The following is a 27706-nucleotide window of genomic DNA, read 5'->3' as shown; positions in this document are numbered from 1 at the left end:
CACACACACACACACACACACACACACACACACACACTCTCAGTGTCTCTCACACACACACACACACACACACACACACACACACCTTGAAGAAGGGGCTATGAAGGAGCTGTTTGCCTCCTCTGACGACAGGGTCCTCATACTCGTACTGCCTCTGCAGAGCCTCGGGGAGCCCTTTAACCAGAGCGGCAAGAGCACTTCCTGTAAAACTCTACAAACAAACAAACAAACAAACAAAAGCAATAAATATTACCAGATCAGCCACAACACTGGAAACACTCAGCACTTCGCAGTTTTTATTTATTTATTTATTTATTTATAGTCTCCGATTACTAAGCAAAGTCATTGATCTCTAAAGTGGCGGAATCCTGGATTCTGATTGGTCAGAAGGTGGTGATTCATTCTCTATACCAGCAGCTCTGACAGGTTTGTATTAATGTGCTCGTTCTCAGGTTATCATGAGTGTTGGTGTTTGGTGGACTGACCACAGAGCGAGGCTCTCCTTCACCGTCCCCCAGCAGCCGGTTAATGTTAATGGACTGGCCGTATTCAGTAGTCAGGAGTTTGCGTAACCTCTGAAGGGCCCACATACGGTGTCCAGCCGCTGGTACACACACACACACACACACACACACACACACACACACACACACACACACACACAAAAAACACAAATCACATACACAAAGGAACAAAAGAAGGGAAAGAATTAAAGCTCGGTTTGATATTTTTCCGCTCCACCAATAGGAGTGCGCAGACGTACCCAGAGCGCTGAGCTGAGCGCAGGCGGCGAGCGAAGCAGCCAGGCGCGGAACGATGCTGCGATTGGAGGCAAAGTTGAGACGGAAGTCCAGCAGGCAGGTGACCAGGTCCATCGAAGGGCAGGACAGGATACAGCGATCGGACAGGAGGTCTTTAGGACCTGGGGCAAATTTAATAATAAAGTAAGACGATTCTAACCTACTCACACACCTAGCTACCGCTCAAAACAGGCAGAGACGCAGTTGAGGCGTGTCGAGCGTCGTCTTGGCACAGTATGTCTGGCGTGAATTTGGGGGCAGAACCTAGAACATTAAAGAGATTTTGCTTGCCTCGACTGTCTGGTAACCATAGTAACCCTAGCACAGCTAGCTTTTATCCAAAGCTTTGAACTGTGCTAGCTAGCTGTGTTCTAGCACAGATATCTTTAGTGATTTAACAACAATCTGAGATGAACCACAGGTAGGTGTGTGTGTGTGTGTGTGTGTGTGTGTGTGTGTGTGTGTGTGTGTGTGTGTGTGTGTGTGTGTGTGTGTACCCGCTGCAGGCATGATGGGATAGACGGTGAAGCGCCAGCCCCAGCCGTTCACCGAGCCGTCACTGGTGAACTTCCACTTCAGTTCGTCTCCTGGAATCCTCAACTCACTAGACCAGTCTGACCACTCGCGCCCTGAAACACACGCTCGTCTTTACCCCTCGACCTGTACGCTTTACTTCATTCAGAACACACAACAGGGAGTGACACGTCCACGTCCCTTATGTTTAAGTCACCTGATCGGACAGAGACGATCCTATTGGCGCCGTCCATGACGGTTAGCGGGTCGTGTCTCCTCTCTGTAGAACACTGACGGTCGAACTCCACTCGCAGACCCTCAGCACCTGAAATAATTTCAGGATTTCAAACAAATTATGTTAATAATAATAATAATAATAATAATAATATAAAAATTCCTTTGATAACTTTATGCAGACAGATGTCTCAAGATGATGTGAGTCAAATGTGGTGAAGATTGGACAAAATTTGTAGGAGTAGCAGCAAAAGAACAGTTTTTGACAAAATCCAAGATGGCGGAAAATCTAAGTAGGCGGTTCAAAAGTTATGACCATGGACGTTCTTCCAATTTAGGCCCAAATTTGACCCGATGGTGGCGCTAGAGCGTCGGCAGCACTTGACCTAAATTTGGTCAGAATGTTCCTTAGACCCTCCCCAATCAGCGTGCCAAATTTTATAAACTTTTTACCAGACAGTTCGATGGACTGAAGAATTAGAATAAGAAGAATAAGAAGAATATTTAAGTGCTCTGAAGCAGATATTCAGGCTGTGTTCAGACACACACAGGTGTGTTACCTGGGATTTTCACAGTTCCGCTGGTGGAGGTGTCGTCAGTGTAGGGGTGACTGCTCTCCACCACCACAGGCTGAGAGGACAGACGACCGCTCTGAGAGTCCGTAGCAACATCCTCCAGTTCGGTCACACACAGCTCCAGTAACATGTCCGCCACCTGAGTGTGTACACACACTTACATCTTAAAACCACACGTTTCACATCATATTCCTTAAAAACACGCAGTGCTCTAGAGAAGGTGAACCTGTGGGTAGGCGGTGCCCATGCCGGACAGCACAGCGGACAGCACTTCCTTTCCTTTCTCTCCCGAGCGCAGATTCACCGCCAGCTTCAGCAGGTCAACCATCACTCGCGTGTCATCGGGAACCAGCAGACTGGTGAACTCGTCCAGGTACTGAGGTTCGGGCCCGGAAGCTTTATTCTGGCTCTCAGAATCCTGGTACGAACACCAAACAAGCAAATCACAACACTTATATATATTTATATAACAAAACGGACACGCTCGCAACCAGCAGTGAAGAGATGCGGACCTCTTTGGTCTTGGTCATGGTTTCGGCGATGATGCTGGCCGCCCCGGGGTCGTCGGTGACGGGGATGAAGGGGCGAGAGGAAGCGGCGGCTGCGGATGGGGTCACGGCAGACGATGGGGTAACGGCATCTTCAGAGGACGCCACCTAGAGAACAATAAAAACAGCGCCGGGTATTCACGTCCATTCTCGGCAGTCGCAGCCTTTCTGAATATACACTACACAGCTACGAATTCTAGTGCATTCGCACCCCAAAGAGTACTTCAGAAGCACCCCAGCACAAAAAAGCAGTGGTATTGATAGCTCAAGCGTCACGCGGAACAAACACTCTCTTTAGCGGTTACCATTGTTACGACTGTCCTAAGTTTCAACTGGAATCTTTTTCTCCGATGTGTTGCTTTCAGCCGTTTTTCTTCTCTCATCTCTTCTCGCACGCCATGGAAATCGCCATATTTGAGGTTTGGTTTTTACCCAAAAAACCACCTGTTTAATGAACTGGAACACAATTCCCAACAATAGTGCCACTGTGAACGATCGGAACACATTTCCCATCGAACGAGCCACTGAGTAAACCATCAGAATACATTTCCCACCAAAAAGGCCTCTGTGTAACCTCTCCGAGCACAACTTGTGCTCACAATAGCATTGTGTCATCAATCAATGCAAAGTTACCACCTAAATTCCCACCATATAACCAAATCAGAGCACAGTTCCCGCCCTAAAATCGCATTACTTACCCAATCAGACCATAGCTACTCTCCAAAATGTGACTTTAACCAATCAGAACTAAACTCCTGCCAAAAAAGCAACTGAAACCTCAATCACTTCCTGATTCCAGCCCTAAATTAATCACGTGACCAATCAAAGTACAGTTCCTTCCCAAAGTGCCACTGGAAGTTGTATCCCCAAAATGGACCCATGTTTCCGATTAGACCACAGCTCCCAGACCAGAATTCCACCATGTGACCGATCAGAACACGGCTCCCACTAAAAAAAGCCACTGGAACACAGCTCTTGGACCAAATTCCCACCATTTGCATAGATGACGTGACTCTCACCTCTCCCCTCTTGCTGTCCTGCCAGGGATGAGGGCTGGCGCGCTCCTCGAGGTCAGAGGTCACAGGAGGACCTTCAGCTTCAGAGGGGCTTGAGACGGACGAGCTGTCGGAGGGCGGAACCGGAGAGCTGGACGGGCATTCCACAGGCATCATGCAGGAAGGCATCAGAGCTCCCACCACAGCATCCCTACACACACACACACACTTATAAAGAAAAATTCAAGCTAATATTTTAAAGGTATACACTTGGTGTGAGCTTATCTGGCAAACCCATTGGTCTGGAGCGGTACAGCACCTGGCATACATTATCTGCAGAGCAGAAAGCACGTGAGACAGAGCCTGCTGCTTGGCCAGGTTCCCATCCAGGCAGAGCAGGATTTTGGCCAGAGACGGCCTGCTGGGCTTCGCACTGCTCTGACCACTCAGCTTATTACTCAGCAAGGATGGGTCACTGTCTGACGGCACACCTGCACGCGCACACACATACACCACATACATACATTATATATATATATATATATATATATATATATATATATATATATATATATATATATATATATATACATATACACACACACACGTAATGGTATTAAAGCCAAATGAACACAACACTCATTAGAGGTATTGGAAGCCCTCTGACCCAGGTACGAGGCCCCAAGCGAGTCCCTGGCCGTCTGGAAGAGAACCGGTTCGTGAACAGACGGCGTGGTGACATCCACAGTGGTCCAGGCCACGCTGTGGGAGGAGCCGCACGCAACACGAGTGATCTTCTGACCCTCCAGGCCCTGCACCAACGTCGGTTTGCGGTTCACCGTGGTCGTCCCGTTACCCTGCTGCCCGTGGTCATTATCTCCCCACGCGTACACCTGAACAAAGCCAGAGAGGAACCTCAACACACACTCTCTCACCGGCATCATTTTTAATCTCATTACATATATTCTCCATAACCAATTTCATCATTCAAAAGCTGCTACTGCTGAGAGTAACAGAGTGTAGAAGAAGGAGGACGACGAGGACAAGAAGGAAGAGAAAGAGGAGTAGAAGGAGAAGAAGAAGAAGAAGAAGAATGAGGCAAAAGGAGGAGGAGAAGGAAAAGAAGGATCTGAAAAAGAAAACATTGAGGAGGAGGAGGAGGAGAAGAAGGTGATGAAATGAAGATGGAGAAGGAGAAAAAGTAGAAGAACAAGGTGTATAAGTAGTAGAAGAAGACAGGAGGAGGAGAAAGAAGAAAGAGAGGGAGGATAAAGAGAATAAGAAGTAGAAGAAGGGTTAGGGTTGAAGGGATAGAGATGAAAAAGAAAGATGGAGGAAAAGGAGAAAAAGGAGGAGGAGGAGGAGGAGGAGAAGAAAGAAGAGGATGAGGAGGAGGCAAAGGAGGAAGAGAAGGGAAAGAAGGAGATGGAAGAAAGAAGATGGACGAGGATGAGAAGAAGGAAAAGGAGAGGGATATGGATGAGGAGAAGAAGAAAGGAGAAGGATGAGGAGAAGAAGAATGGGGGAAGAGAAGAACAATGAGATGAAAAACAACGAGAAAGCAGGAGGAGACAGAGGAGAAGAAGAAGAAAGAAGAGGATGAGGAGGAGGCAAAGGAGGAACAGAAGGAGATGAAAGAAAGAAGATGGAGGAGGAGAAAAAGAAGTCGAGGAAGGAAAAGGAGAGGGATACGGATGAGAAGAAGAAAGGAGAAGACAAAGGAGGCAGTTTAATGAAGATGTGTGTGTACAGAAGTGCTGGGCGTGGATGTTGAGGTGTGTGTAGGACCTGACGTACCTGTCCCGTGTCAGTGACGGCCAGGCAGTGCAGCGCTCCCACAGCCACGTGAACGATCTTCTTCCCTCGCAGCCCCTCCACCATCTGAGGCTTCCTCACGTGCACGTCTGTCCCGTGACCCAGCCGGAAGTAATCTCCCTTCCCCCTGCACACGTCAGGGATGAGAGGACCACATTAACTCCAGCCACTTGTGTGTGTGTATGTGTGTGTGTGTGTGTGTGTGTGTGTGTGTGTGCACTGAATTAGTGAACAAACAGAAGTGTACCAGGTCCACACCACTCCTGATTTGGTGAGCGCGAGAGAGAACTGAGCTCCACACTCGATCTGACACACGCCCTGTCCATTCAGACGCTCGATGTTCTGAGGGATGTTGCAGCCCTCGCTGCCTCCACGACCCAGCTTCCCGAAGTCGCCGTCTCCCCACGAGAACACCAGACCTACACACACACGCGCACACACACTTAACACACATCTCTGAAGCAAAGCGCACGAGTATGGATTATACGGGTTTTTACCTTCGTCCGTCAGAGCCAGAGTTTGCGCGTCACGACTCCCACAAGCCACCTGGATAACACGATGACCCAGCAACACCTTCACCTGGACGACACGCAGAGTAAATAAGCTTCACCATCGGCACGATTAATAACCATACCGTCAGGCAGGAATAACGACCCGTGCTCACCAGCTTGGGTCTGAGCTGCGTGGTGTTGTCTCCGTGTCCCAGGCGCCCGTACTCCCCCAGACCCCAGCTGTACAGCTCGCCGCTGGAGGTGATGGCCGCGCTGTGCGAGCTCCCGCAGGCGATGTCCCGAATGCGCTTCGTCTTCAGTGCTTCGATCAGCCGAGGCTTATCGCAGTTCCTACACACACACACACACGTTTCGTCGTTTAACATCATTACACCCGCCCGCCCACCCACACACACTTCGAGACAGGATATTTTGTTGAACACATGACAGGAACTTACATTCTACTGAAATGCCCCAGTTTACCATCATCTCCTTCACCCCATGAGAACACTTTCCCATCCACCGTCAAAGCCATGGCATGGCGTCCACCTGTGCGTGGAAATTTGATCAAAAACAATCACTTTCAGACACCCTCGCCTCATCGTGCCGTTTAAAAACGCAAATAAATAAATAAAACACGGGATATTACTAAAAGTGGGCTGGAAACATGCTTACAAACATCCAGATGTATGAATATGTACACATATGCATGAATATGCAAATTTGGAAACGCCTCTTGATTGGATCTCGATCCGGGTCATTTTTCTCGGCGGTTTATTTAACGAACAGTGTTACCATGACAACCATGATGTTGCCCATGTGTCAAGGTTTCATGGTACGTCATCACCCTCGAATATTAAGTCCCAGCCCCACCCTCAAATCTAATTCAAAGCAGTTTTTTTATATTATTTTTTAAAAATTCCATATTGTGCTGGCGTAAAAAAAAATAATCAAATCAGATCATCACTCCGTATTATTTTTCTATTTAATAAAGAACAGTGTAATTTTTACCCGTTTGTAGTTGCATTTAATTTTGTGAAATGTTGGTGAAACAAGTTCCTGTCACAGCGGCGATACACGGTCGTTCTGGCTCGCGTTAGAGCGGCGATACACGGTCGTCCTGGCTCGCGTTAGAGCGGCGATACACGGTCGTCCTGGCTCGCGTTAGAGCGGCGATACACGGTCGTCCTGGCTCGCGTTAGAGCGGCGATACACGGTCGTCCTGGCTCGCGTTAGAGCGGCGATACACGGTCGTCCTGGCTCGCGTTAGAGCGGCGATACACGGTCGTCCTGGCTCGCGTTAGAGCGGCGATACACGGTCGTCCTGGCTCGCGTTAGAGCGGCGATACACGGTCGTCCTGGCTCGCGTTAGAGCGGCGATACACGGTCGTCCTGGCTCGCGTTAGAGCGGCGATACACGGTCGTCCTGGCTCGCGTTAGAGCGGCGATACACGGTCGTCCTGGCTCGCGTTAGAGCGGCGATACACGGTCGTCCTGGCTCGCGTTAGAGCGGCGATACACGGTCGTCCTGGCTCGCGTTAGAGCGGCGATACACAGTCGTTCTGGCTCGCGTTAGAGCGGCGATACACGGTCGTTCTGGCTCGCGTTAGAGCGGCGATAAACGGTCGTTCTGGCTCGCGTTAGAGCAAACATACATACATACACACACACACACATTTAAATCAAGTGGCGCGTCCCTGTGAATGAGCTGTTACTATAGAAACGATAACGTACAAGAACATTAATATGAATTAAATTAGAATTAATATAAACCGATGTACTACGTAGCCGTATGTTTTTGAGTGACAGTACGAGAGAGATGTAAAACATTAATACACACCTGAATGAACTGCGACTTTCTTCACTACGTAGTTACTGAGAGCGGTGATTTGGCGAGGGATCGGGATGGTGCCGCTGCTCAGACCCAAACCCAGCCTACCGTTAGTGGCCTCTCCGCACGCGTACACCTTTCCCTCCGCAGTCACTGCAAACACACACACACACACACACACACACACACACACACACATACCTCAAAATACTAATTAAATTAACTAATATCTGATTATACTGCAATTACTACACAAGACATCACATTACGAGACGACCATGAAAACACAGATCGGAAACATTCTCACCTGCAAAAAGGCTCTTGGAGCCTCCAGACACCTGCACGACATTCAGAGCAGACAGCGTCTCGGAAAACGATGGAACCTTGATCTGGGGGAAAACAGGAAGTGGGAGGGTTTGATTCGAACTTAAATGTTTCAAATGTGAACATATGGTGCAACTGCGTTTGACATTGACCTTTGACCCTTTGAGTCCACCCAGCTGGTCCTTGTCATTGAGACCCCAAACAAACACTTTGGTTCTGATGGTAGCAGCAGACTCCATGCCTGAGGATCTCTTCCGAGTGAGACTGCGGCGAGAGAACACGATTAACAACGGAACATTTATTACGCTTAAGGAGCTGAAATAAGAAAACACACACACACACACACACACACACCTCCCTGTGGCAGCTTTATCATCTTCCTCTTCCTCGTTATCCGACGCTAGGAACGGCACCGTGGCCAGATCTTCATCCTCGGCGCGGATACGACCCACGATGCTCAGCCCGTGGATCTTACAGTCGATCCCTGAGCTGCGACACTGCTTTATAGCGATCTCTACGTATCTGTGGTACTAAACACACACACACAAATAAACTGAGCTTAAAATATGTCACACACTCACTCACACAGACTCTGTGAGGTAACTAACCTCAGTGCAGTCGTTTAGTAATGACACGGTGGTGTCTGTAGGGTTGATGTTGATTGTCTTCAGCTCGATCAGGTTGTTCAGTGAACTTCCACCTAAATACGTGAAGAAGTCAAAATAATTATTTAAAAAAAAAAAAAAAAAAGGTCCAGGAGAATATCTGAGAATTTTTATTTAGAAAATCTGTGTGACGTGGTTTACCCGACACCACCACCAGTGAAGGCATGTAGCTGCTGTCTGCTGGATCCACCACCATCTTCAACCGGTGCACCAGAACATCAGGGAAGAGCTCCAACCTGATCCAGTGCTGCAGTGACCGGAGAAAAGGCAAATCAACCAACCAATCGAATCAACCAACCAAACAATCGACTAGTCAATCAAACACACAATCAATCAGACAACCACACAATCCATCAATCAACAAACCAACTGATGAAACTATAAACCTACCAATCAATAAACCAACCAACTAACCAACCAAGCAATCAAACATTCAATGAATGAAACAACCAATCAGAGAACCACACAAATAAACCAACTGATCAAGCAATAAATCTACCAATCGATAAACCACACAACCAATCAACTAACCTTTCAACTAACCAACCAATCATTCAACCAATCAATTAAACAATCCAGAAATCAACAACCCAATCAACCAACCAACCCGCCATCTAACCAGTCAACTAACCCATAACCCAAATACCCAACCAACCAACCCACCCATAAACCCGTCAGCCAACCCACAAATCAACCAGTCAACTAACTCATAAACCAACCAGCCAACCAACTAACCCATAAAGCAACCAACCAGTCAACAAATCAATGAAACAAACAACCAATCAAATAACTAATCAACTAGCCAACCAAGCAATCAAACATTCAATGAATGAAAGAACCAATCAGAGAACCACACAAATAAACCAACTGATCAAGCAATAAATCTACCAATCGATAAACCACACAACCAATCAACTAACCTTTCAACTAACCAACCAATCATTCAACCAATCAATTAAACAATCAAGAAAACAAATCCAATCAACTACCCAACCAGCCAACCAACTAACTACCCAATCAACCAGTCAACTACCCAACCAGCCAACCAACCAACTACCCAATCAACCAGTCAACTACCCAACCAGCCAACCAACCAACTACCCAATCAACCAGTCAACTACCCAACCAGCCAACAACTAACTACCCAATCAACCTGTCAACTACCCAACCAGCCAACTACCCAATCAACCAGTCAACTACCCAACCAGCCAACAACTAACTACCCAATCAACCAACCAACTAACTACCCAATCAACCAGTCAACTACCCAACCAGCCAACCAACTAACTACCCAATCAACCAGTCAACTACCCAACCAGCCAACAACTAACTACCCAATCAACCAACCAACTAACTACCCAATCAACCAGTCAACTCCCCAACCAGCCAACCAACTAACTACCCAATCAACCAGTCAACTACCCAACCAGCCAACCAACTAACTACCCAATCAACCAGTCAACTACCCAACCAGCCAACTACCCAATCAACCAGTCAACTACCCAACCAACCAACCAACTAACTACCCAATCAACCAGTCAACTACCCAACCAACCAACCAACTAACTACCCAATCAACCAGTCAACTACCCAACCAGCCAACCAACTAACTACCCAATCAACCAGTCAACTACCCAACCAGCCAACCAACTAACTACCCAATCAACCTGTCAACTACCCAACCAGCCAACTACCCAATCAACCAGTCAACTACCCAACCAGCCAACAACTAACTACCCAATCAACCAACCAACTAACTACCCAATCAACCAGTCAACTACCCAACCAGCCAACCAACTAACTACCCAATCAACCAGTCAACTACCCAACCAGCCAACAACTAACTACCCAATCAACCTGTCAACTACCCAACCAGCCAACTACCCAATCAACCAGTCAACTACCCAACCAGCCAACAACTAACTACCCAATCAACCAACCAACTAACTACCCAATCAACCAGTCAACTACCCAACCAGCCAACAACTAACTACCCAATCAACCAACCAACTAACTACCCAATCAACCAGTCAACTCCCCAACCAGCCAACCAACTAACTACCCAATCAACCAGTCAACTACCCAACCAGCCAACCAACTAACTACCCAATCAACCAGTCAACTACCCAACCAGCCAACTACCCAATCAACCAGTCAACTACCCAACCAACCAACCAACTAACTACCCAATCAACCAGTCAACTACCCAACCAACCAACCAACTAACTACCCAATCAACCAGTCAACTACCCAACCAGCCAACCAACTAACTACCCAATCAACCAGTCAACTACCCAACCAGCCAACCAACCAACTACCCAATCAACCAGTCAACTACCCAACCAGCCAACCAACTAACTACCCAATCAACCAGTCAACTACCCAACCAGCCAACCAACTAACTACCCAATCAACCAGTCAACTACCCAACCAGCCAACCAACCAACTACCCAATCAACCAGTCAACTACCCAACCAACCAAGAAATCCATAAACCAGTCAACTACCCAAACAATCCACCCACCCATACACCAACCAGCCAACTATCCAACCAGTCAAATACCCAATCAACCAAACAGCCAATCAATTAACCAACCAACTAACCAATAAAAAAATAATGGTTAATAACGATTAAAAAATAACGATTAAATAATGAATCAATCACCAGCCAGCCAACAATCGATAACCCGGACACTCTTATTGCACCATATGTCTAAATATCACCTCGTTAAGCAATAATGTCATGTACACTACGCTGCATAGAATATTCTATCCATTTCCACCAAGATTAAAAGTATTGGCACCCGCGCCTTTATTTATTGCATTTACTACATGCCGAAATAAGTGGAAAGGATCTCAGTTTGTGAAAGACAAACGCTAAACCCTCGGTGATCGCAGACGGACCTTGCCCTGAGAGCCAGACGACTGCCAGCACTGATCTCCACCGTCGATGAGACGGGACGCCTGATTAACCGATGACGACACGCTGAGGTTCCTCACAGCTCTGGACCAATCGTCTATCAGCATTCCCCGCTGGCTGCTGTGGTGTCTCTTCAGCTGCTTCCCCGAGCGTCCACTAAACGCTGGAGACTGACCTGAACATCACACAACACAGACGCACAGTTACACACACACACACACACACACACATATATATACAGCACACACAACAAATTCATCTGCAAACTGTAACTTATTACAGAATGACTCGTCGTATTTTTATCCGTTTAGAGTTACGACGGATGTTGTGGAACGTGCACAAAAGAAGTTAGCTCCCGTTCTCCGTTCTCCGATCTGTTTACGATCAGATTAATATAAAACTGTAAAGCCTTCTGACCAATCAGAATCCAGAATTCAGTGATTGGGACTGACCCGGTTCGTTAATCCGTCCGAACGAGTGTCTGGGGTTGTGTTTGCGGGTTTTGAAGCAGCTTTCGCAGTAATCAAAGTCGTCGCAGCTCCGGCACTTGAACCTGGGTCCGTTGATGGGGAACATCTGACAGCCGTCGCACCTGTGGACGAAAAGGAAAAAAAAAAAAAAAAAAGAATAAACGCGTCACGTCGAGAGGAACGTCGGAGCTAATCGGGTCGGTTCGGTCGGGACAGGAGCGAGTACCTGACGCCGGGGTGTACGCTCGGCACCAGCTCCATCTCTGACAGCAGCCCTGTCCAGTGGGACTGCTGAGGGAAGTCCACGATCACGTCTTTTCCATTCGCACTGAAGGCTACACACACACACACACACACGTTAGAACAGCAAACATTTCTGAATATCCAAGAAACCAGACTACGAACATCTTCACCCTCCTCCTTACAATTACCAAGATCTATGAATATGCAAGATTATGCAAATTAGAAACGCCCCCACGTCTTCCTGCCATCTCGTACAACGTATCTAACCGGCTGTTTTAGCATGCAGGGTCTTACCGTCCTTGTGACGTGATTGGACAGAGCTCACACACAGCCCCGCCCACAAACCAGTATTGAGAAACCAGTACAGCACAGTTTCAATGCCCGTAAGAAGATTAGATAGAAGATCGGCGCATCTTTCCTTTTGAGATATTGCTAATGTGAGTTGGACGAAGGGGGCGGAGCTCGCAGGGGGTCAGTTAATAATTAATAAAGGATTCAAAAACACCTACACAACTGTCGATCATTCTAGACTCATTAGTGAATCAGTCTATCCGTGTGTGAGCTGTGTGTGAACCTGAGCCTTACCCTTGACCGCGCCCACACTCCTGTGAGTCACGGAGCCCCACTTGTACTTCGGTGTGGTGACGGACTGCTTCACTCGCACCTTATCCCCGATCTTAATGTGAGACGGAGAGCTCTGAGGAGGAAACCCTGAAACGGGGATCACACAAATAAAAATTCATAATAATAATAATAATAATAATAATAATAACGTATTAGCTCACTCAGCTACCGCCTGTTTAGCTCGGATGTTTGTGTAGAACGCCGTGGTGATGTGTAAATCAGTACCCAGTAGCTCAGTGTGGATGTAGCGGACCCAGTAGGTTCCTCCTTTCTGCTGCCAGTCGCACTGCACGTTCAGGTCGTGTAACCCGTCTCGGTCCAGCTTGATCACTTTACCCACGTCTCCCTCGTACACCTCTTCATACGTCCTGCAACACTTCACCATCATTCCCACCTACACACACACACACACACACACACACACACACACACCTCAATATATTATACAGCTCCAAACTGATCATTCACTAACATGCTAGTTAGCAGGTTAAGTGCACTGATACTGCACAGAGACGTTACAGTCAGCACGTTCATTCCCACTGAACCAGCGAAAAGCTTGTAAATCTGGTGTGCGACGTGTCGCTGTAATCACGAACACTCATTTCAAGCTTTCTTGAATTTCTTATCCTATCAGCTGATCATTTCGCTTCCTTTTACAAATAAATGTTTACAATCTGCCTGAAAAGAATGTCTGTTCGTTGTTTTTTTTTTTAAACTACTATCACGGGTTTAGAGTAGTCTTATAAAAGGACACTTGACCATATTTAACACTTTCACTTGCTAAAATGTTCACCTTAATGCCCTGATGAAACAAGTGAACAGCACGTTTATTAAATAAAGGTCACCACGTGTTAAATAAACGTCTCTTTACTTTAAAGAAAACGTCACCGTGTTAACGTTTACACATTTTTCTAATCTTAGCGCTGTACGAGTACCGGTGAACAAGCTGTTATTATAGAAACGATAACATATTAGAAGAAGCGCATTGACTTAAACCAGCGTTTAACCAACGTAAACCCGCGCGACGTATAGAGCGTTAACGTAAACCCGCGCGACGTATAGAGCGTCAACGTAAACCCGCGCGACGTATAGAGCGTCAACGTAAACCCGCGCGACGTATAGAGCGTCAACGTAAACCCGCGCGACGTATAGAGCGTCAACGTAAACCCGCGCGACGTATAGAGCGTCAACGTAAACCCGCGCGACGTATAGAGCGTCAACGTAAACCCGCGCGACGTATAGAGCGTCAACGTAAACCCGCGCGACGTATAGAGCGTCAACGTAAACCCGCGCGACGTATAGAGCGTCAACGTAAACCCGCGCGACGTATAGAGCGTCAACGTAAACCCGCGCGACGTATAGAGCGTCAACGTAAACCCGCGCGACGTATAGAGCGTCAGCGTAAACCCGCGCGACGTATAGAGCGTCAGCGTAAACCCGCGCGACGTAAAGAGAGTTAACGCTTGATTTGTAGCTACACTACTTTACAGAAAACGAATCTACACCTTCCGACCAATCAGAATGGAGAACTGGACGGCGCTGTGGTGTAACGTGCGAGACTCCTCACCTGAATGTTCTCCCTCACGTACACGGCGTAATCATCGTTGCTTTGAAAATCCGATCTCTTCTTAAACGTCTGACTCTCTGTAACCACAACACCAGGAGGCTGGAAAGAGAAAGATCAATGAAACAGAGAGTCTGAGCAAGATCAAGATGTTTACACTTACGCACACACACACACACACACACACACACACACACACACACACACACACACACACACACACACACACACGCACCACAGAGAAAGCTGCTTCCGGCTCCTCCAGTTCCTCCAGCACCTCTTCGTCAGAGTACTCGTCAGACACCGTGTCCGCATCGGACAGCTCCGCGACATGCACTTCGGGGTGATCCAACAGCCAGCCCACCAGCGCCTCCACACCTGACCCCACACACACACACACACACACACACACACACACACACACACACACTGAATTTAACTGGAACAGTATTAGAGCGAGCGCATTAATATAAACCTGCACTACGCTCAGAGCTGCTGTTATAGAGAATGAATCAACGTGTTCTGAGGTGGTACCGGGAGTGCCGGAGGTGCCGCCTGTGGATCCTGACAGAGATTTGAGTGCGAACTCGATGTTCTTCCTCTGGAAGCCCATCTCCATGAGCTGCAGGACGATGGGAACGGGAGGAACGGGCGAGCTCTTGTGCTTCTTCTGTTTGGGAGGACGGACATGCTGCACGGTGAGCGGCGTGGTGGCCTCGCTCGAGCTGCTGTCCTCGAACAGCGGAGAGGACGGGTGAGTGGACTCCACCGCCAGGAACTGACACACAGCCAGAGCGGCCGCCTGCACACACATGGGGCATGTTCAGTGTGTAGGTTATATATACACACACATGCTATATATATTACATATATAAATAAAAAACACACGGCACTGACCTCCAGCTCCTGGCGGTCGAAGATGGCTTTAATGGGCGAGGGCTGAGTGGCAGCCGAGAGGAGCTGCTGGAGCAGGATGAGGGGAGGGAGAGGACCTTCAGGAGATAAATCACCCACATCTGGAGAGGACACGCCCACCTGCTCCTCTACACACACCACACACACGCCAAAAAAGACAGACGAAGTACAAAATACTGATGAGACCCCTAAGCAACGTCCTTCTTAAAAGATAAACGGCGAAAGAAAGAGAAATAAAAACAAAGCACGCAAGAGGAGAAAAAGGGACGCACGAAACAAGAGAGGTAGAATGACAGAAAGAAAGAAGACAATAAAAGAAACAGAGTGACTGAAAAGAGCGAGAGAGAGTGAAAAGGACAAAAAGAAATTACAAGGTAAGGAAAAGAAAGGGTGAAAGAAAGAAAGACAGAGTGAAAGAAAGACAGGAACAGCAAAAGAAATACAAAGAGAAATAAAAGAAAGAGCAAAAGAAAGACAAAAAGAAAGTCAGCAGTGGAATGTAGGTGTAAGAGTAGGTGTCAAGGGGTGTGGTGTAGGTGTCAAGGGGTGTGGTGTAGGTGTCAAGGGGTGTGGTGTAGGTGTAAAGGGGTGCGGTGTAGGTGTCAAGGGGTGCGGTGTAGGTGTAAAGGGGTGCGGTGTAGGTGTCAAGGGGTGCGGTGTAGGTGTCAAGGGGTGCGGTGTAGGTGTCAAGGGGTGCGGTGTAGGTGTCAAGGGGTGCGGTGTAGGTGTCAAGGGGTGCGGTGTAGGTGTCAAGGGGTGTGGCGTGGCGTAAAGAGGAGTGGTGCAGGCGCAAGGGGGAGTGGTGCAGGCGTAAGGGGGAGTGGTGCAGGCGTAAGGGGGAGTGGTGCAGGCGTAAGGGGGAGTGGTGCAGGCGTAAGGGGTGTGGTACCGGCAGGGGCGGGGTTGGAGTCCACCACAGCAGGCTGAGACAGGATCTGTCGGAGTTTGTCCTGGTGTAGGAGTAAAGCTCGAGCAGCCTTCAGGATGTACAGCCTCAACTGCTGACAGCGCAACAAGTGTACATCCACCTGATCTGCTGCAGGACCACACCATCATCATCATCATCATCATCATCATCATCACCATCATCACCATCACCATCACCACACATATAATCAAACCTCCTCACTACAGTCACTACTATCTCACACGTAAGCAAGGAATAAAACACACACTCATGCCTCTAAAGGAAAATAATCACATGTAAAGACGAGGTATTCGATGTTTTACCTAATCACCTGCATAGTCTTTTAAAGATGAACATTTATTTTGAAAGTGATGCATGCAACACGTTCCAAAAAAGTTGGGACGGGGCAATTTAGGACTAATAGCGATGTGAAGTCGAAATAAGAAGGTGATGTGAAACAGGTGAGGCGATCGTCTAATCATAGTGTATAAGGAGCCTCCAAAAAAGGCCGAGTCCTTCAAGAGCGAGGACGGGTCGAGTCCGGCCGATCTGCCAACAGATGCATCAGAGAATAATCCAACACTCTGAGAAGAACGTTCCCCAAAGACAAATAATTTCACCTTCTACAGCGCACAATATAATTAAAAGATTCAAGGAATCGGGACAACTCTCTGTGAGTAAAGGTCAAGGACGAAAACCACTTCTGAGTGCGCGTGATCTCCGATCCCTCAGACGTCACCGTCTTAAACACCGTCATGAGTCTGTAATGAGATCCTGACATGGGCTCGGGAACACTTTGGTAAACCTGTGTCGGTCGACACCATTCGCCGCTGCATCCACAGATGCAGGTTAAGACTTTACTCTGCAAAGCAGAAGCCAAACATCACCGCTGTCCAGAAGCTCCGCCCACTTCTCTGGGCTCGGTCTCATCTGAGACGGACAGTAGCACAGTGGAGTCGTGTTTTATGGTCCGACGAGTCGACATTTCAATTAGTTTCTGGATAAAACAGCCGTCGTGTTCTCCGGGCCAAAGAGGAAAAGGACCGTCCGAGCTGTTATCAGCGTCACGTCCAAAATCCAGCATCTGTCGTGGTATGTGGGCGTGTCAGTGCCCATGGCGGGTATAACTGTGTGGGCATCATTAATGCAGAAAGATATGTAGACATTTTGGAGCAACATACGCTTCCAACCAGAGCAGGACAACGCCGCACCACGTTCCTCCCGCATTACAAGCGCACGGTCGCGTAAGCAGAGAGAGCGGGTGCGAGCACGGCCTGCTGCAGTCCTGACCCGTCTCCCATTGAGAACGTGTGGCGCATTATGAAGCGCAAAATAAGGCGGTGAAGGCCGTGTACAGTCGCTCAGCTGAAGGAATGGGGAAAACTCCGCTTGCTAAACTTGCTAAAGCACCAGGAGTCTTCAGTCAGCGTCCAAACGCTTAGTAAGTGTTATGAAAAGAAAAGGTGATGTTACACAGGGGTAAACAATCGACTGGCCCAACTTTTTTGGAGTGTGTTGCAGTCATCACATTAGAAATGAGTGTATATTTTCAAAAATAACTTAAATTCACAAAGTAAAACATCAAATAATGTGTATATATATATATATATATATATATATATATATATATATATATATATATATATATATATATATATATATATATATATATATATATATATAGTACAGCGTGAATTGAATTTTCAAACGACTATTTGGGGGGTTTTTTGTTGCATTTTCTATACTGTCCCAACTTTTTCGGAATTGGGGTTGTATGTGTATCATATACACGTGTGTGTGTGTGTGTGTTTGTGTGTGTAGTCAGTACCGGCGAGTCCTCTGCTGATGGATTTCTTCATGCGCTGTTTCTCCAGTTTGCTCCCGGCCAGGTTGACGAGTTGAGCCCACACAGCGAGCATGGGCTCGGTGAAGGGCAGGTTCTGAACGCTGAACGGAACCACGGGCAACTGACACGAGGAGCAGAAGAAAAATGACATAAGGCGCAACGCTCACAAAACGTACTCGCGCCAAACAACCGAACCGTCGGGCGGCAAAACCCGCGGGACTCGGTGCTCGCCTGGGTGAACTGCTTCAGCGCTTCAGCGCGTGTCCGACGAGAGTGCAGGCTTTCGCTTCCTTTATCGCCACGGTAACACTGGTCTTACTTTCATTATTAGTTAATACCAAATATAGAGACTATTTCCTAGAGCACCTACTTCAAACTAGATTGAAGAAATTTCCCAGAAATGCATTAATAAAAAATTTTAAATATTTTTTTGTGTAAATAATTAAATTTTTACTCTAATTTTATTTAATGATTGAATATTTAAACATGTTCCACATATAACCCACGTTCCCATTTTAAAAAAATAAATAAATAAATAAAAAACTATTAGCACTTTTTAAACGCAAACAAAAAATAAATAAATAAATAAATAAATAAAACTATTAGCACTTTTTAAACACAAACATTTTTTGTGTAAATAATTAAATTTTTACTCTAATTTTATTTAATGATTGAATATTTAAACATGTTCCACATATAACCCATGTTCCCATTAAAATAAAAAATAAATAAATAAATAAATAAATAACTATTAGCACTTTTTAAACGCAAACATTTTAAAAGTAATTTACAATAATTACAAAACTATCATAGTTATTTAAATATTTAAAGATTGAATATTTAAACACTCTTTTAGATATGAATCATCTGACAGGTCATATCGACATGTTTTTAAACGAGTTAAATATTATTACATTAAAAAAAAAAAAAAAAAAGATGTACAGATGTAAAACAGCTTGAACGAGAGCCAATAAGAAGTGACCCTCAAATCACATGGCACCAAACTCCTGACCAATCGGAGAAGATTTGCGTGTGCAAGAAATGTTTAGAAATCATTAGATGAAAAATATATGAAAAAACGTCATTAATAATCAAACTGGACAGAGAGGACTATGAGTGAGAACAGTGTATATCTGTACTAGACTAATATGTTAATTAATTAACGAATTATTTAGTTAATTAATTACTTAATTAAAGTTAGCAGTATTTTATCGGGTACCGGTTTAAGCTGGCTCAGCAGACACACTCGGCACGTCCTCATTTCATAAAACTGCACGGTGATGCGTCCTTTCGGCGTGATGCGCGTGACCGTGCCTTCTCCGTACTCCTCGTGGACCACCTGACCTCCCAAACGCAGACGTCCATCGATCCCACCGATCACGGCCAGCACGGCCATCAGGCTGCCCACCACCGGCGCGTCGGCGTGGGGTAAATACTCCTCCAGCAGCGCCTGTCAGAGAACAACACTTCAAGCGAGTGCTACGGGGTCGGGGTCGGGGTGAGGGGGTGATCATGAATTTTTATATTACGACAACGTACCACTTCTGACACTCGTCCCGCCATCACGTCTCCGATCCCGTTGAGCTGGGAGTTAATGTATTCGTTAATGAGGCTGTTCCATTGGTGGAGAGAGTGCAGCGTACGCAGGACGGCCACGATCTCCTCGGCCAGCGTGCTGCTGTGAGTGGCTGTCAGAGACGCCTGTGGGCGGGACTTCCTCCTGCGCAGGGAACCTTCTGTGGAACCAGAGATGCGTAGCATTCCACACATTCAGTGCGTCAACCACAATTAGCCCACGCTCATGTACATCCTTCACCAAACGCACAAAAGGTACAGCGATAAAGATCGCTTAGCGACGTCCTTCATGATCAACAACGAAAGGGAGAGAAATACCAAGCACCAGAGAGAGAGAGAGGGGGGAGAAGAAAAAAAAGAAAAAAAAAAAAAAAGGTACAAGAGCTAGAGGGACAGAAAGACAGAAAAAAAGGAAAGAAATAGCAACAGAAAGAAAGACAGAGTGGAAGAAATAAAAAGAAAGAACAATAGCAAAAGAAAGAAATAGAAAAAGACAGAAAGATCAGTAGAGGAGTGAAGCCACATGTCTTTTCACAAAATCCTTTGGGTAGAAACTGTTGTGTTACATATATATATATATATATATATATATATATATATGTATTTATTTATTTATATACACGTATCCTCCCAGAGTGTTTTGGTGTATATCTAGACGCGCGTGTGTGTGAGAGGAAAAGCAGTGAGGCGTACTCTACCTCTGAGCAGCGGCAGGTCTGAGGAGCAGGTGCTCAGGAGGCTTCCCAGGAAGCCGAACAGCTTCTCCACGAGGAACTTCATATCCTGAGAGCGCTCACTTTTATCCCAGGACGGCAGCACCGCCTGCAGCAGGCGCAGAGCCAGGATCTGACAAACCAGGACAAAGGAACCTTTAAAATCGGACTGCGGACCACGGATTGGACGTCTGAGACTTCGGTAACGTCACCAGAGCAACCTTAATCCTTCCTTCAATCGTGGACTATAATAACACGGTATTATATCAATGTGACAGAACATTACAGAACATATTCCATGGCCAGAGCTGTTGAAGGAGAGGAAGAACCTGTCTCTGTAGCGTAACGGCGGTGAAAGACTGATGTCCCTCCACGATACGTATGAGCAGGTTGATCCAGGCCAAGGAGCTCAGCGTGCTGCACATCTGGGGCATCAGCGCTATGCTCCGGATAAATCCCAGAGTACACCAGCTCCGATGCTGCTCCCGGGATACCAGCCTGTGAGACGAGCAACCTAACACACACACACACACACACACACACACACACACACATATCAGGAAACGGTGAACACGTCACCAGGCGGATAGTTTATTTACGAGTGGGTGGAGCTTAAATTACCGGTCTGGTCGCTGGTTCCGCTCTCCACCAGCATGCGCAGGAGACCGCACAGCGTCCTGGCGGCTTCGGCCTGCATCACCTCGGCGTGGATCCCCGACGACAGCGCCAGGGTTTTCAGCAGATTCACCGTGCTGCTCAGCATGATGGCCGTCGGGTGAGCGCTCTTCTCCGTCACATCACCTTCTGATAAACAGTTCGTGGACATGGAGTCACCAAATACGCCTCTCTCCCAAATCCAATCCTTCGCTATTTGATATCAGACGTATCGGATCCACCATTGTTTTTTTTAATTATTTTTACACACGTGTCTAAATGTTAGCTAACTGGAGCACACACTGATCTATTTTATTTCGCATTAATAAACATCCTCTGTTCACCACGACAGAAGGCGAGGACGCCACGCCAGCGCATCTTTCGAGCAAGAACATCGAATGGAGACGGGATATTACTAAAGGGGCGGAGCTTCCAGGAGCGGCTAGTTCAAAACATCTACGATCGTTCCGGATCCGTACTCCGATTGAGCTTGTAGGAAGCACTCACCGACGTCGTCCTCGGTGTCCGAGTCCTCGGTGGGAGGCTGTGCGGCAGGAGGGGGCTCGGCCAGCTTTAAATCGTATTTCCCCTCTTTGCCCATCCTGTAGGAGTTCGTGCTGCTGGTGTCCCACTGCACACGGATCCAGCCGTCCTCCCCGAGTTCACCGATCACTCGGCCCAGACCAGGAGGAGGGCCGTCCTACGGTAAAGCCAAAAACACACACACACACACGCAGGTGATGTAGCACTCTATAATTTATTTATTTATTTTTTAAAAACACATCGCTTTGCGATTACCTGATCGCCCCACTTCCAGTCCTGTCCTCTCATCACTCTGGTGCCGATCTTCATCATGGCGGCGAGCTCGGGGCCGGAGGCGGGGACAGGGGCAGGGGCGGCCTCCTTCCTCGACTCCTCCAGCACTGTAGCTGAGCCACAATGAGCTCTGGAAGCCTGCTCCTCTTCATTGCTGTCTGAACTCGGACCTGCGGAGGGAAGAAAGAAAAATAAAAAATTCGGGAACGAACGGGAACAAAATCTACAGCTGCATTTCCACCACAGTGAAGGAACCGTCACTGTTCAGGTACATAATCGTGTACGTTACTGGTTACACCGCGACGTTCCCGAATGCTGGGTCCTGATTGGTCAAAAAGCACTGATTCATTTCCCAGAAGAGCAGCTTCGACCGTATGAACGTGTTCTCATCGTTATGGTTTCTATAGTAACACCTCATTCACGAAGACCCCTTTAGCTAAATTTAGCAAGTTCTCAAAAATGTCTCCGCCCCTGAAAGATCCTGAAGCAGGAATTCAAAACGAATCCTGAAACAGCAGCAAAAGAACCAAGGATTCTTCTGACAGGGATCTCAGGAGGGTTCTACATAGATCTTTTAATGGTTCACACGTTAGATATTAAGATGTTTCAAAGTCGTCCCAGGTTTCCCCCCGGCGAGTTCCTGAGAAGGTTCCCGTGTAGTGTTTTGAAGCGAACTGAAAAGAGAACCGGAGCTTGAACTAACCGATGAGGCGGAGCACGCTCTGCGTGAGAGCCAGGGTTCCAGAGTTGAGCAGCAGGCTGAGGCTGTTGGCTCCATGTTTGAGAGTCAGCATGTGCAGCATGGCCAGGAGGAAGCGTGCCTGAGGAACCGTGCCCAGACTGGGGCCTGCTGGGTTCTCGTTCGTGATGGTTTGTAGAGGAACCGGCTGCACACCTGCACGGAAGAAACGCATCGTGATGGATCGGTCTCGGGTGAAGGTTCAGGTTTGTAACTGTATTGTGTGTGTGTGTGTGAGAGAGTGTGAAAGGTGAGCATGCTGTTAAATATGTCTAGAAATACGCTTCACATGAAGATCAAGATGAAGATGGCGTACCCAGTTCTTTAAATCGGACGCTGGCCTCCAGCAGGATGTTGCGGATGTTCTGGATGGCCCACGAGTACAGCTTGCCGAAGGTGACCTCCAGGAGCATGCGGTTGAAGGGAGGGATGAGATCCACATCCTTCAGACAGTCGCTCAGAGACTCTCTAAAACAGCACGAGAAATACATCCAAAGTTAAACAGCACTTCCATTAAGCCGCTTTTCCAGATATATATATATTTTTTTTTTAAGAAGTTAATCGGATTAAAAAACCAAAAACAAATTTACTTATAATTACAGCTCGACACTGGAGGCTCCTTCCATCAATTAAAATAAACATCTCCTTACAGAAAACGTATATACACCGCTACAGAAATTTAGTCGACATTCTGACCAATCAGAATCCAGAATCCAACAGTAAAAAGAACCCTATAGCGTTTCATCACGCAGTACTAGGATAGCTAGCGAACGTAGCTACGAGGCTCCACAAAAACGAAACCTCTTAGCCGATACAGGGGAGAAGCGCCTCCTCGGAATAGCCGCCGTTATACAGAATGACGTCGCGTGAAAGGAAAGGACTAATAAGACGTGAACAGGAGTGGCGAGCTGGATATTTACCCTATGTTAGGACCTTCGGGGACGACCCTTTGCCACCCGCTGAGCATGGCGTACTGTACAGACGGCAGCAGGAAGGTTTTGGACGCTAGCTTCAGCATGGTGTCGATACCCTCCAGCCTCACCTCTGCCCTCTCCAGCTGTGGACACAACATTCACTCGTCACATGGGTCGTATCGGTTTCGGACTGATTTACGTGTAATTTATCTAAAAATAAAACAACCTGGCCTCTCTCTTCCACGCATCGCTCAATCAAAAGCCAGGATCTTTGAATATACACGAATATGCAAAGTGAGACACGCCCCCAACGTCTGCATATTCGCCACCGTTCAAGTGCGATTTCAAGATCAGATTCTCAATTTTTATTTACCCCCAGGCCAAACCTGTCGTAACCATAACAACGCTCATTTGGTCGGTCGATGATATCGGCTGAGATAGTGATCTAGCTAAAGGCGTCCTGGGGATAAATATTTCCGGGTATTCCTTAATCATTTGCATATCATTACCATATAATTTGTCGAAAGCATTTTGTGGCATTAATTCACGACATATTTATTGCTCAAATCATCTTCTACTTCTCACTTAACGTTGTTCTTCTATAAGCAGACAGTCTGGAGTGTGTTATTCCGCTTAACACCAATTCCCCAACAATTACAACGATGTTTAAAATACCCCATCGTGAATAAATTAAAGGCTTGTTTTTCTACGTTGGGACGTTTGTTTTGAACGGAAAACTGCTAATTTAGCTCTGCGTCTTATCCAAAGGGCAACCTACGATGAGAACGAGATCAGATTAATTATTTAAATATGCAGATCCATCCCAGAGTCGTGCTTCTTGTGCACCTGCTTGAGGAGGCACTTCCTCATCTTCTCCACGTCGAGAGGCTCCTCTTTGAGGGCGAACTCCACGATGGTGCCCATGAGGCTGGACTGAGAGCACGAGCCATGCACGCTGTGCTTCAGCCAGCGGTACTTCTGGACGTTCACCACCGTGTTCAGCAGCGGCTGCCACTTATCCTGAGACACGGAGGGTTAGGGGGGGAAAAAAAAAAAAATAGGGTTAGGTAACAAAGAAGCCTAAGCACTTAGTATACATCGTTACAGACAGAACAGTAGTGCTGACCAAACACATCCAGTCACATCGCTGTAGCAGGGATAACGCTCAGAGACACAGGACTAGCAGCGTATCAGACCTTCACCTTGGGAGATTTAACAGGTTGTTTCTTGTCCACAGGTGTGGGACTGACAGGAAGTGGAGGCTCCTCCTCATTGGTCCCGTCTCTCTCCTGCTTAATCTCCTCTACATCTGCAGACTCTGACTTCTTAGGCACTGAGAGGGAAGGAGCGCAATGACGATTATAACTCTTCAAACGCAGCGGTAAGTATCGAAGACTTTAAGATCTGCCGGGTCGGAGCTCACCTCTCTTCTTCCGGAGCTCTCTGATCAGTTTCCGAGTGATCATCTTCCAACGAGGCTGCGAGCTCAACAGCTTCAGCTTGCACACGATAGACAGGTCGTTACTGACCGCCGGCCTCAGCTCGTTAAAGAGGAAACGCAACCTCTCGATCACGGGAGCGCACACCTCCTTATACGACCGGCCCTGCTCCTGATGAGTCTGGGGGAAGGCGGGGGGAGGGGGGAGGGGGCATCACATGTTCAGTACTGTTTACTACAGTTTATTATTGTTTACTAGTTTATTATTGGTTACAATTTATTACTGTTTACAATTTGCTACTGTTCTCTACAGCTTATTATTGTTTACAATTTATTACTATTTGCTACAGTTTATTATTGTTTATAATTTATTATTGTTTACTAGTTTATTATTGCTTACAATTTATTATTGTTTACAATAGTTTATTATTGTTTACAATTTATTACTGTTTACTACAGTTTACTATTGTTTACAATTTATTACTATTCACTAGTTTATTATTGTTTACAATTTATTACTATTTGCTACAGTTTATTATTGTTTACAATTTATTACTATTTACTACAGTTTATTATTGTTTATAATTTATTACTGTTTACTAGTTTATTATTGCTTACAATTTATTATTGTTTACAATTTACTATTCACTACAGTTTATTATTGTTTACAATTTATTACTATTCACTAGTTTATTATTGTTTACAATTTATTACTATTTACTACAGTTTATTATTGTTTACAATTTATTATTATTTACTACAGTTTATTATTGTTTATAATTTATTACTGTTTACTAGTTTATTATTGCTTACAATTTATTATTGTTTACAATTTATTACTGTTTACTACAGTTTATTATTGTTTACAATTTATTACTATTTACTACAGTTTATTATTGTTTATAATTTATTAGTTTACTAGTTTATTATTGTTTACAATTTATTACTATTTACTACAGTTTATTATTGTTTATAATTTATTACTGTTTACTAGTTTATTATTGTTTACAATTTATTACTATTAACTAGTTTATTATTGTTTATAATTTATTACTATTTGCTACAGCTTATCGTTTACAATTTATTACTGTTTACTAGTTTATTATTGTTTACAATTTAACTATTTACTAGTTTATTATTGTTTACAATTTATTACTGTTTACTACAGTTTATTATTGTTTATAATTTATTACTGTTTACTAGTTTATTATTGTTTACAATTTATTACTATTTACTACAGTTTATTATTGTTTACAATTTATTACTATTTACTACAGTTTATTATTGTTTATAATTTATTACTGTTTACTAGTTTATTATTGTTTACAATTTATTACTATTAACTAGTTTATTATTGTTTATAATTTATTACTATTTGCTACAGTTTATCGTTTACAATTTATTACTATTTACTAGTTTATTATTGTTTACAATTTAGTACTTTTTACGATAGTTTATTACTGTTTACTATATTGTTTACAATTTATTATTGTTTACTACTGCTTACAATTTAGTACCGTTTACTGCTGTTTGCTAGTTTATTATTGTTTACAATTTTACTATTTACTACAGTTTATTATTGTTTACAATTTGTTACTATTTGCTAGTTTATTATTGTTTACAATTTATTACTGTTTACTACAGTTCAGTACTTTATTACTGTTTACTGTCATTTAACACAGTTCAGTGTGTTTACTCCTATTTCGTGCTGTTTATTGTTTACTGCCAGTCAGAACGGTTCACTGTGGGGGTTTTTTTCCTGTTTACTGCTTCTACAAACATTCCCACAAACATTGCCAGCTCTGATGGTTCTGCAGCAGGAGGAGATCCTCATCACTGAGGTAAACAGTGTGAAATATAAATAAAGAGAAGAGAGAGAAAGGGAGCGTGTTACTCGGATTAAAGAGCACTTGGCCTGGTAGACCATGCGACAGACGTCGATCACAGATTTAGGGAGGGACCTCTGCTTCGCCTGGTCCACAGCCAAGGCACACTGATGGACGAGTGAGAGGGCCACGTGACCTACAGCACAACAAACAGGAGATCACGTGGAGGAAAACAGAAAAAGTAGCGAGTACAAACACAACGCGGCAATGTCTGCCAGACGAGTACGCCTGATGTGGTTGCTAGGTTACCAAGGTCCTGGTGTTTGAGAAGGCAGCAGAGCAGGAGGCGACCCACTTCCTCCACAGGGTGTTCCAGAGGAAAGGTGATGGGAGTGATGAGGTGATACTGCTTACAGCAGCGCTCGATTTGGCACAAAAAGTCCTGAAATACAGGCGGGAGACTTTAACAACTCGGCCCTAAAGGTACGAGGGTGACTAGAGTACTCTTTCGGACGGGATTAGTTTCCTGGACCTCAGTTTAAAAGCCGGATCGGGGCGGGATTAGTTTTACATGAGGAGGTGGAATAATGTAATTATCGTAAGAACACCCTAGAGGGCACTATGGTCTTTCATCTACCATTGAGTCTCCCCACAGGACGCTTCATTGTGTCTACCAAAAGGGCACTCTAGAGGAAACTATTGCATTTTATCGACTGTAGGGGCACCCTAGAGTGTACCATCATGTTTCACCA

At 45.8% G+C, this 27706-nt stretch overlaps 1 protein-coding gene across 5 annotated transcripts in view; it reads right to left on the bottom strand.

Annotated features, from left to right (window-relative positions):
* The window catches only part of herc2 (HECT and RLD domain containing E3 ubiquitin protein ligase 2), a 60971-nt gene that overhangs the window by 12985 nt on the left and 20280 nt on the right, over positions 1–27706 (bottom strand). For 4 of the 5 annotated variants that reach the window (XM_053683469.1, XM_053683473.1, XM_053683472.1 and 1 more), the window contains exons 29-76: positions 27264–27396; positions 27023–27150; positions 25114–25309; positions 24893–25023; positions 24537–24710; positions 23697–23833; positions 23093–23244; positions 22741–22932; positions 22020–22207; positions 21729–21921; positions 21189–21371; positions 20897–21081; positions 20553–20700; positions 19819–20015; positions 19499–19729; positions 18262–18400; positions 16416–16562; positions 15509–15654; positions 15146–15413; positions 14847–14989; positions 14615–14713; positions 13273–13441; positions 13009–13134; positions 12407–12515; positions 12163–12302; positions 11695–11885; positions 8933–9038; positions 8735–8826; positions 8481–8656; positions 8279–8390; positions 8110–8191; positions 7812–7955; positions 6430–6520; positions 6145–6322; positions 5978–6059; positions 5728–5899; positions 5463–5607; positions 4333–4558; positions 3985–4156; positions 3690–3876; positions 2635–2778; positions 2349–2540; positions 2108–2261; positions 1531–1638; positions 1298–1429; positions 764–922; positions 486–604; positions 86–211 (exon numbers count right to left, since the gene is read on the bottom strand). In XM_053683469.1, the coding sequence (XP_053539444.1) occupies positions 86–211; positions 486–604; positions 764–922; positions 1298–1429; positions 1531–1638; positions 2108–2261; positions 2349–2540; positions 2635–2778; positions 3690–3876; positions 3985–4156; positions 4333–4558; positions 5463–5607; positions 5728–5899; positions 5978–6059; positions 6145–6322; positions 6430–6520; positions 7812–7955; positions 8110–8191; positions 8279–8390; positions 8481–8656; positions 8735–8826; positions 8933–9038; positions 11695–11885; positions 12163–12302; positions 12407–12515; positions 13009–13134; positions 13273–13441; positions 14615–14713; positions 14847–14989; positions 15146–15413; positions 15509–15654; positions 16416–16562; positions 18262–18400; positions 19499–19729; positions 19819–20015; positions 20553–20700; positions 20897–21081; positions 21189–21371; positions 21729–21921; positions 22020–22207; positions 22741–22932; positions 23093–23244; positions 23697–23833; positions 24537–24710; positions 24893–25023; positions 25114–25309; positions 27023–27150; positions 27264–27396 (7344 nt within the window). The remainder of the gene's footprint in view (positions 1–85; positions 212–485; positions 605–763; positions 923–1297; positions 1430–1530; positions 1639–2107; positions 2262–2348; positions 2541–2634; positions 2779–3689; positions 3877–3984; positions 4157–4332; positions 4559–5462; positions 5608–5727; positions 5900–5977; positions 6060–6144; positions 6323–6429; positions 6521–7811; positions 7956–8109; positions 8192–8278; positions 8391–8480; positions 8657–8734; positions 8827–8932; positions 9039–11694; positions 11886–12162; positions 12303–12406; positions 12516–13008; positions 13135–13272; positions 13442–14614; positions 14714–14846; positions 14990–15145; positions 15414–15508; positions 15655–16415; positions 16563–18261; positions 18401–19498; positions 19730–19818; positions 20016–20552; positions 20701–20896; positions 21082–21188; positions 21372–21728; positions 21922–22019; positions 22208–22740; positions 22933–23092; positions 23245–23696; positions 23834–24536; positions 24711–24892; positions 25024–25113; positions 25310–27022; positions 27151–27263; positions 27397–27706) is intronic. The other variant, XM_053683470.1, reaches the window with a different exon arrangement.

This window comes from Ictalurus punctatus, chromosome 11 (assembly GCF_001660625.3).
Source record: "Ictalurus punctatus breed USDA103 chromosome 11, Coco_2.0, whole genome shotgun sequence".
NCBI lineage: Eukaryota > Metazoa > Chordata > Actinopteri > Siluriformes > Ictaluridae > Ictalurus > Ictalurus punctatus.
Note: the sequence above shows the minus strand (reverse complement) of the source record. Positions and strands in the feature narration are given on the sequence as shown.